This window comes from Argopecten irradians, chromosome 2, assembly GCF_041381155.1.
Source record: "Argopecten irradians isolate NY chromosome 2, Ai_NY, whole genome shotgun sequence".
NCBI lineage: Eukaryota > Metazoa > Mollusca > Bivalvia > Pectinida > Pectinidae > Argopecten > Argopecten irradians.
The window spans coordinates 51,588,634-51,599,611 of NC_091135.1; the positions used below are offsets into that span (position 1 = coordinate 51,588,634).

Below are 10,978 nucleotides of genomic sequence, written 5' to 3' on the forward strand. Positions count from 1 at the left end.
TCGGCCTTGCAAGGTCAACTTTCGTTTTGGAGATTTCATTTCCGGTTAAGTTGATGTACAATAAGTAGGCCTAACTGTCACACACTTGTGACATGTAAACAAACGGAATAAACTGCTACCAATAAAAGACGTTGAAATGGGAGCTGCAGAAAGTAAAGATGGTAATGACTTCGTCGACGGAAGTTTGTTTTCAGCAGAGGAACAAGCTATTATAAAAGAATTACATGGAAAAATATCGGCCACAGAAGATTTGTTCAAGGTATAATTACATATGTATATCACTTTATCAGTTTATTAGATAATAGATATAAATTTATCTTTATACTGAGTAACACAAACCTTCTGTTAGCAGTCAACATTCCAGTGTAGTAAGTTACTTTTGCAAAATCAATATCTAGATACGAAGGATGGTAATAAAGTTAATACAGTATAGTTTAAATTATGCAGTTTCATTTTCTATTTTAGCCCACCAACATCAGATGGTGGGCTATTCAAATCGCTTTTCGTCCGTGGTCCGTGGTCCGTCCTTCCGTCCATTAAAAATTCTTGTTACTGCTATTTCTCAGAAAGTAGTGAAGGCTTCTTTCTCAAATTTCATACGTAGGTTCCCCTATGGCCCTTGTTGTGCATATTGCATTTTTGGACCAATCGGACAACAAAATGGCCGACAGGCCGCCATCTTGGATTTTGACAATTGAAGTTTGTTACCGCTATTTTTCAGAAATTGCTGAAGAGATCTGTCTCAAATTGCATGTGCATGTTCCCCTAGGGGCCTAGTTGTGCATATTGCATTTTGGGACCAATCGGTGCACAAGATGGCCGACAGGCCGCCATCTTGGATTTTTATAGTTTAATTAAGCTGGTTACCATTTTTTCTCAGAAAGTACTGAAGGGATCTGTCTCAAATTTGATGCGCAGGTTCCCCTAGGTGTCTAGTTGTGCATATTGCATTTTGGGACCGATCGATGAACAAGATGGCCAATAGGTAGCCATCTTGGATTTTGATAACTGAATTTTGTTACTGTTATATATATCTCAGAAAGTACTCAAAGGATCTTTCTCAAATTTCATGTGTAGTAATATGTTGTAAAAGATTGAAAAGCAGAGAAAAGATCCCTCTTTCGTTTGTCAGACATAGATCATTCTTTGGTGGGCGCCAAGATCCCTCTGGAATCTCTTGTTAATTAAAGTTATAGGTTGATGGATAGAAGCCAAATGTTACTACACAACTGTCCCACAAGTTCCAACAGTATAAAAGCTAAATGTTAGGGGGCTTTTTTTGTCCACCCATTGTCCAATGTTCACAGTAGTCGACTCATCTCTGATTAGTTATTGGTCATGTTCTTTCTTTGATTAATCCTTCGATTTTACATTTTCAGGGCCATTTAAAACTTCTGGGCAACAAACTTGCAGATAACTTGCTGAAATATTTATCCAGCAATGCATCTGGTAAAGCTAAAGGTGTTTTGTTTACATATCGACAATTCCATACATTTCTAAGTCAAATATACCACGGAAACTCCACAGATAAAGCAATTGCCTTAAAGGGGCTGTGTTCACAAAGTAAAGACATTTCACCAGAAGATTTGTTTCAGGTAAAGTGCTAATGAATGAGTGTGAATGAATGAATGACCTATTGGCCTTCATTCAAAGAATTGTGAGTGAAATATACAAGAAAACATGCATTGAATGATCATCGATCATCTATGAAAAATAAATGTATAAAAGAACGAGTGAATTAAGCATAAGACAGGTGGTCGCTTAAGACAGGGTCAATAATGAAAATAATTACGTACCAGATGCATGGTTAATTGTATAATGCTCCATTGAGGCGCATAATTACGTCGTGATTTTATGTGAAAATTGAATGTTTTATTGACGATGTATCAAAGTTATACACCAGAATAATTTAGGTAAAGTGTCTAAAAGAAATAATATCAACTGGAAATATGATATGTATAATGGTTTTAAGCTCTATCATATGATAGTTTAATTAAGATTAAAAGATGCAATATTTTGAGACTTAAGTGGTAATGATAATATCCATAGATTGCCATTACATGTGGGGTAAACACTGAGATTAACATTAAGATTCATTTTAATGCTTGATCAATCACAAATGTTGTCTGAGTTTCTACTTGCTAAATTAGACCTAAAATGATATAATTGTGCTCATGGCAAGCGTAAGTTAAATACTGGAGACCCATTTAAATTATTATGTCTTATTTCAGACTGTATTTCAGTTAGTAACAGCTTATAGAGAGCTGACTAGATCTCTACCAAAATGGTCAAATTGGAGTTTAGATCAAGAAACTGATCAGCACAGAAAAGCTTTTACTTTTGGCATACTACAGGAGCTTTTTACTAAAGGTCAGTATATGATGAGGTATTAATTTGTTGATCAAAATGTTTTCAATTTCAAAAATTTAAAAATTACTTTTTTGTTTTTTTAATGAGAAAGCTGCATGACAATCCAGATTTTTAATTGAGAGTTTACAGGTTCAGGTATCATTTGGTGATGATATATAAGTCATCCATTTTCTGATTAGTTTTAATTCATACTCATATGCTACTGTTAATACTAGTCATTTAAAGGATAGCTTGATCATAACCTTTTTTGGAAAATCAGCTGGTTCAGAATGATTATTCTACTAATAATATTCATTTACAGGTTCCAGTAAGAAGGGCCCGGTGCCTGAGGCGAAGGTTCCCGATGGTGTTAGTTATACAGAGTCTGATATAGAAGACTTGTTTCCTAAATCTCCACTCTTTATTCAAGTGTGTGATACTGTACTCAGGACGTTATTTCCCATCAATACAGATGTAAGTTATATCACAGAGATTTTGGAAATATATACCTGGTATTAATATATTTTTATTAGGTCACCTGAGACGAAGACTCAAGTGACCTATTCTAATCGCCATTTGTCCGTCTTCGTGCGTCATCCGTGGTCCGTGGGCCGTCGTGTGTTCGTAAACAATTTACATTTTCGACTTCTTCTCAAAAACCGCAGAAGCAATTTCAATGAAATTTTGCACAAACCTTCTTAGGTATAAGGCCAATCAAAATTGTCAATCATATGACCCCAACCCTCCCAGGTGGCTGTGGGAGGGGCCAAAAGGGGTAAAATTGATTAAAATTTCACAAATCTTCTTCTCAACTCACAGATGTGTTAGAATCAAATACTCTTCATAGATAGAAAGGTCTCAAGGCCCTCTACAAAATTTGTGAATTATATGACCCTGGGGTCTCAGGTTTCCCTCTATTAAAAAATTGTCCATGACTGACCCCCAGGGGCCTTAGGGGCGGGGCCAAAAGGGGTCAAATAGGCTAAAACTTCAAAAATCTTCTCCTGAAATTCTGGACCTGATAGAATCAAATACTCTTCATAGATGAAAAGGTTTTAAGGTCCTTTACAAATATTGTGAATTTCATGGCCCTGGGATCTCAGATTTTCCCCTTGGGAGGGAGTCAAATTTACTATAGTTTATATAGGAAAAACAAATTTATGAACATTATTTGCTTTGTTTTAATAGGAAATGAGTCAAACTGGGTTAGAATTATTAGCCTGAAATAGCATTTTAAGACCATATCCATATTGGTCCTGGCTGACTCTAGGGACCAGAGGGGCGGGGCCAAAATGGGTCAAAATGGCTAAAATTTCAAAAATCTTCTTCTGAATTCACAGGTTTGATGGAACCAAATAATCTTCATAGAGTAAAAAGTGAAATTTATAAAATCACTGACACTGACTGACTTCTAGTTTGGTTTTGTTGTTTAACGTTTGCAAAGCACATTGGAATTTTAGGCAAAAGGTTTGGTAACATAATACACTAACTATCAAAATGAAAAACAAAAAATAAAAATTCCAATACAAAGGTTCAACTTTAAAAATTATTCTAATTCGTAAATACTTTTTACAGATTTGAACCAACTTTGCAATGCTCTTTCAGTATCAGCACTCAGGTGAACGTCAAGGCCACTTGGGCCTCTTGTATTGTAAATTGTATGCTTTTATCCTGAAATTAGAGCCTGTGGTCAACTCTTTAATTGATCTACATGTACCTCCAAAATTGGGTGCATTGTGTATCCAAAATCAAGTGACAATAACCATCAATAAGTTGTTTAAACCCAAACAAGTCTCTGAAATTTGAATGTGCTTTTGTGAAAAGGGCATATGATATGTTTTGTTTGGTAAGTTATCAAAATTCAAAAGAATAATGCAACAATACATTTTAACTGTGTACAAGTTGTGCTAGGAAGGAGGCTAGCCACCAAACCCTAATTATTTTAATACAAAATCAACTCACAAAGAGTCTAACATGTTATCAAAATGAAATATTCTTGTCAAATCAAGATATAATTTCAACATTCTAGGCACTGGTGGTGAGTCTGATGTTAGGAGTACTCAATTTCATGATAATTTGTAAAACAGTGTAACATGAGGTTGATAGAAGTATACATTCTAATATCAATTCACTTAAAATTTACACAGGAGAGTTTACAGATCGAGAGATTGTGTTCAAGTTTGACAGTACCACTTACCACAGTACCTAAGCAAACCATCCTTGATCCATGTGCCATGACATTTCTGAACTTTAACCTTCCAAAAGATCTGCAGACAGAATGGAGACTTGTGTTCAGCAACAATGTGTACGGAGACAGTTTTACACAGCTTGTGTCTCATATCCTTAACAAGGGTCCTTCCCTTCTCATCATCAAGGATAAAACTGGCCATGTGTTTGGGGGTTATGCAAGTGAAAAATGGCAACTCAACTCCAAATTTTTTGGTATGAGAATTAGAATATATATGGAAAAAGTTTTGCTAAATCAGCACAAAATCAGTAAAAAAATTATGACATACCAGTACAGATAGATATATCAAATGATTTAAATTATTATCTTCAATGATATATAACTTTGTATGCTTAACATATATACTGTATATGTTGGGAAACCATTTCTAGGATATCATGGAAATCACGCATTAGAAATCAGCAAATTTCATACAAGATATTAACTAATTGATAAATATCACTTCCAAAGAAACACTGTCACAGCTAGCCTGTGTTTTTTCTTTGTCTGTCTCATTTGATTTTTTTTTTGTCCCAGGCACTGCAGACAGCTTCCTCTTCACCCTGGCTCCACAGTATGGAATTTATACCACAACATCTTACAACTCTAATTACATGTATTTGAACCAAGGACAACAAACACTTCCCAATGGTTTGGTGAGTAAATCATTAGGTAATATTCCTTAGGCTCAAGTAAAATTTGTGCACTTTGGATCAATTGAAGTTATATTTGGTCACAAAATGAAACACAAAGTTTAACAATTACAATTTTATTCATAGTCAGTTAATAAGAGATAAGTGTATATTGGTGTCATACTGTTTCCAGGGTATGGGTGGTCAGTTTGATTACTTTGGTCTTTGGATTGACCAGTCATTTAACTACGGCCATAGTAAAGCACAGCCACGCTGTACAACCTACGCCAGTCCACAGTTGTCAGGGACAGTGGAGTTTGAGGTGGTAGCCCTAGAGGTGTGGGAAGTTGGGCCAGAACCTAAAGCTGACAGTGATGACGAGGAGGATTGTGGACAGGTATGTACTCTTATGAAGGTTGCCAGGTACTGGGTGCGAGTTGGTTTTTCTATGGGTACTCTGGCTTTCCTTTGCCTCCAAACTGACCTCTGCTGTTGAATGTAAAACAATAACGAACAAGTGTCCTTAATGATTTTTCCCCTTATAACAAGAGGCCCAGAGGACCTGTATCGTTCGCCTGTATTTTTAGTAGTTATCACAAAAACTTTCGGGGCTTTGTAATTGTTAAACTTTTTTATGCACCTAGAAATCAAAATCTCATGCAACCACATTACTAACCTAAACATTTTGTATATGGACTGGTTCCAGTGAAATATGACCGCCATTTATAGCACAGTTCCAGAGAAGAAGCCATTTATATAATCAGTAATGCTTAATTGAACATGCCCCCCCCCCCCTCAACTTTGCCCCGCCCCTCAGGCACCTGGGGGGGGGGGGGAGTCACTTCAACATTGCTATTTTAAATCTCAACCACCTATGGATGCTACCATTGAAGTATGACTGCTATCCATTGCTTAGTTCCATAGAAGAAGTCTTTCATATCAAAAGTGCAAAATTTACCTCCTTGGCCCCATCCCTGGTCAGCCCCATCATTTCTCTAAAATTTAATTCTCAACCATATAGGGATGCTGCCAGTGAAATATGACTGCTATACATTGCTTAGTTGCAGAGAAGAAGTTGTTTCTGTCATTAATCCAAAATTTGACCCTGTTTTGGCCCTGGCCCTCAGGCCCCTGGGAGGTCAGCCCCATCATTTCTATAAATTTGTATCCAAACCTTCTAGGGATGCTTTTTGTCAAATTTTGTGAAATATCAATTTGTGGTTATTGAGAAGAAGTCAATTGTTGGCAGACAGACGGACGCCGGACGCCACAGTAAGGCATTAGCTCTCCTTGGTCCTTTGCTAAAAAAGAGCATTAATAAATATCTTTGACAAAGAATATTAATTTTGGAAAATGGAATAAATTCTCTTCCAGGATAAGAAGAAAAGTATTTTGGATGGTAATGCAGAGGCCAGGGCAATGTTGTCTCTAATAGGTAAGGAGAGAGTCAGCGAGGGCTATCGTGACGAGGACGATGATATGGAGATATCCGAGGATATGAAACGAAAGATGAATACGATACCATCACTTATATAGACATATCATTGCTATCGTATGATTACTGTGTGATCATGCACAAGCTGAGTTGGCAATCGGATCTTCATAATGTTATTTTAATGTTTCAAAACATTTCAGTTTTTATTTATTATAATAAATACAGTAAAACATGGTTATAACAAACCTCCAGGGACCAACAAAATCGTTTCATTACAAGCATATAAAATAATTTGTTATACAAATGCTGCAGACATCTTATAGGACCCCTTGTTGGGGAATAAATAATACTAAGTTATTACTACCTATGAATTTGTTGTATTATGTTTGTTATAAACATGTTTTATTGCAGTGCCATGGAGAATACCCATAAGTTCAAGCAACATTATATGTATTCAGGGATGTTAATCTCAGATTTAGTGGTCTTTTATGGAGTCTGATTTGTTTAGTTATTATGTTGTGTTTATTTCCAATAATCAGTATTACTTAGTCTACTGAAACAGTAATACAAAATTAATGTATATATGCACTCAAGATTTCAGATTAAAAATAATTATAGCATGTCAAATATATGGCATGAGTCAGTTATCTTTTATATTTCATTTTTTTCTGTGCCATATTGTAATGTACCTGTCAGCAAAACACATTTAATGCACAATGAATTTGCAGATTCTAAATTGATTTTCAAAATATGATTTTGATTCCACAACAAGTACATATGTACATATAAATCATTATGTAGTCTATCAATTGTTTTGGTGTTTTAGGAATTATAAAATAATCGTCATGGATCATGTATCTGTAAATCAAACTGATTTTCTATCTCTGCATATACTAGATTGATTGTTATACAACTACAGTGTTTACAGTAAAATTTACATTTTACAGCTTATTTAAATAATTTTTGTATTTGTTATCTTTACATATATAATCAATGTATATTGATGTAGTAATGTTATCAAATTCATTATTGAACACTTAAATATTGATTTGCACATATCTTCACGATTGCAGTAGCATAATGAATTATTTTTGTATTTTGATATATAAGATATATACATTATATAATTTATCATGAGCCAAATGAATATCAGTAATTTGTTTTTCTCGTCAGCTAATATTTCTGAAAATTACCTGATTATATAAATAGCTAAAAACATCCTAACAATATTTTCTTGACGACAATGAGTGAGTTTGATTGGTCCGTTATTCAACCATGTGGGTTAATTTTCACAGGTAAATAGTTTTTTTACACTCTTAAGACCCCTGATGAGTAAATTCCATCAAGTGATTGATATATTAAGTTCCAACTTTACTTGTGTCACAACATCTGTAAATAAATATTAAAAGTTTCAATACTATCAGATATATCTTTAACTAGTCAAAATCTTTCACAGGTCACAAGAGGATCAAAATGTGTAGATACAGTATAACTTGTGTAAACCGAACCCTGTATAAACCGGAAACTTTTCTATACCGATTGATTTGTTTGGTCCCGGCAAATTTCTTAATAAACTATAGTACCCAAAGCCTGCATAATCCGGAACCTGTATACTCTGAAAACCGGAACTGACTAGGAAATGCTACTATACCTTTCTTTGTAAAATTAACTTGGGCAAACCGGCAACAATGTTTTCACAAAATGGGACTGATCATGAGGCGCCTAAGGGAATTTACCTGTACCGGTATACTAAGGGCTAGATAGTGACAACTTTTCATTCGACGGTTTTGTTACATGTACATTGTATTTGTGAATACTTTTTACGGTCAATTCTAACAATAAAACATACACATAACTTCTGAGAGTTCATTTGAATGTAGCACACCGAGAGAAATGGATCGTACATGTACACCTCAGAAACCAAGAAAACGTAGAATGGAATTCTGTGTGCTGCCATGTACGTATATGAGAATAAATGTTTGTGCTGTAATAAAAAATTTCTTCTGATGATTTCCATGTAAACTTATTGTGATAAGGTTCTATCCTCTATAAACCGGACACCTGTAAAAACCGAACAAATCGACTGGTCCTGTTCACATCCAGTTTAGACAAGTTAGACTGTATAAAAAGGATGCTCTACTGCACACAATTTTCGGTGTTAACTAAATTTCTTGTTTCTGTATCTTCTGGACCTGTTTAAAAATTGTCATTTGTTGAAAATGTATAGTACTATGTAATATATGGAAAAGATTTGGATTACATGTACTTGATATTATAATTTAAAATAATTTTAAATTTTATTATCATAATTGTTTATAAATGTCAGAATACAATGTATCATATGTACATAAGAGTCATCTTAGGTTGTAGAAGCAAATTTCCTTTAATAATTGTACATATTTGTTTTATAAAAAAATTTTGTCTATTAAAAAAAACAGTTTGCCATAGTAATGATTTCATGTTATTGCAATCATTTAAAGGGACAATTCACTCAGGCTAATTCTTTTACATAACCAAGAAGAAAAATATGGCATAAATGTATTGTTCTACATTTCTTATGAAACATTTAACTCAATATATTGACAAATTCCACGTTATTTTTACGTATTTTAATTGATACCGTTGTAACTACAAATCGTTGATCAATACGAATAAGCAGGTACGGTATGTACTCTGTACCCATTCCCGAGCCAAAGTCACGCACGTTAAACAAATGAACTACATAACCACTGAGGAGGTAATAAAATGATTCTTAGGCAAGACAATTCATCTAATAAGGTAAACCACTACTGTAAGAGCGATTTGAGCAGTTCTAGACAAAAGTTGCATTACTCTACGAGCAAGGGACAGGGTTCGGCATACAAGTTGTTCGACCACAATGTGTAATGGCGGACAGCGAGCGAGTTTGAAAGTTTCACACACATTTCACCACCATGGGCTTTTCGAGCATATCACAGTAAAACCGACTGATCTAATTTCCATTAGAACAGGTTTTTTCCCGATATATGTACAAATTTTAATGTTGTCTTAGACTGAATTGTCCCTTTAAACAGTATTGAGAATATGCATATGACAGTATATTTGATGCTCTGGAAGAGCTACATTGTTGCATGCAAATGTTGATGGTCTTTTTGTTATTCAATTTGTCACTTAATATCTTACAGATCCCTTAATTGTCATGAATATGAAATATTAAAGGTAATATTTCAACAGAATTTAATTATAAGTGTTGTGTTGTCATTCTTATATATTTACATTCTGAGTGTTCCGTCACTATATGAATCAACCAACTGACGAAAACAAACATTTGCCTATGAAAACACTATAATACACTATGAATACAACGATTCTCGTGCATCAATCAGCTGATTTCAAACATTGCGCCAGTTTCATATCAATACACAAGAGCTGTTGGAGAACAGCAAAGCTCGCCTATTCAGAAGAAGTTGATGTTCAGGTATTTACTATTTAAACATGGATATATGACAAAATAACAGACTCAAAAACCCCCTAAAGGGCCCCAAATTGGTTGTATTATCACGTTCAGCATCCATACACATTAGGATAATAAAATCATAAACATTTATGATGACTTATGCTTAAACAATTGACAAAATAGAAACTTGCTCAAAAACTTTAACATGGAAATATGACAAATTAACAGACTCAAAAAAACCCTAAAGGGCCCCAAATTGGTTGTATTATCACGTTCAGCATCCATACACATTAGGATAATAAAATCATAAACATTTATGATGACGTAAACTTAAACAATTGACGAAACAGAAACTTGCTCAAAAACTTTAACATGGAAATATGACAAATTAACAGACTCAAAAAACCCCTAAAGGGCCCAAAATTGGTTGTATTATCACGTTCAGCATCCATACACATTAGGAAAATAAAATCATAAACATTTATGATGACGTAAACTTAAACAATTGACGAAACAGAAACTTGCTCAAAAACTTTAACGTGAAATGGGACGCCGACGCCGATGCCGACGCCGGGGTGACAACATTAGCTCTCCCTATTCTTCGAATAGGCGAGCTAAAAATAGTCCCCCGCAATATTTTAATGTATAATATATAATGTGTTATTTCTTGATATATAATTAACTAAGGTCTACTGTAATAAGTCAATCAAATCTTATTTTAACTATATTTCTTTTTTATCGTTTGTCATTTGCAAAAAAAGTCAACCGGAAGGCGGAAGCTTGAAAACGCGACGTTGTGGAACGACGTCGTCATCCAGCTGTTCCATTAACCTTGTTTCTCGTCGTATATGGGTGTCATAATTTTAAATATAATATAAAACCTTTCAATAATTTTTATT

General features: G+C 34.5%; 1 protein-coding gene across 1 annotated transcript; it reads left to right on the forward strand.

The window, feature by feature from the left end:
- Positions 1 to 17: 17 nt before the first annotated feature.
- On the forward strand, positions 18 to 9,863 carry LOC138315867 (MTOR-associated protein MEAK7-like). Its single transcript, XM_069257180.1, has 8 exons — positions 18 to 259; positions 1,380 to 1,595; positions 2,232 to 2,370; positions 2,672 to 2,823; positions 4,497 to 4,791; positions 5,114 to 5,232; positions 5,402 to 5,605; positions 6,583 to 9,863. Exons 1-8 carry the CDS (start codon positions 137 to 139, stop codon positions 6,742 to 6,744), a joined length of 1,410 nt encoding a protein of 469 aa, XP_069113281.1. The 5' UTR covers positions 18 to 136; the 3' UTR covers positions 6,745 to 9,863.
- The last annotated feature ends 1,115 nt before the right edge of the window (positions 9,864 to 10,978 follow it).

What these genes read in the sequence shown, in the direction of transcription:
- LOC138315867 (XM_069257180.1), top strand. Translation starts at nt 137, where the DNA reads ATGGGAGCTGCAGAAAGTAAAGATGGTAATGACTTCGTCGACGGAAGT. An exon ending in CCACAGAAGATTTGTTCAAG is followed by an intron (nt 260 to 1,379) that starts GTATAATTACAT and finishes TTACATTTTCAG; the next exon opens with GGCCATTTAAAACTTCTGGG. An exon ending in AAACACTTCCCAATGGTTTG is followed by an intron (nt 5,233 to 5,401) that starts GTGAGTAAATCA and finishes TACTGTTTCCAG; the next exon opens with GGTATGGGTGGTCAGTTTGA.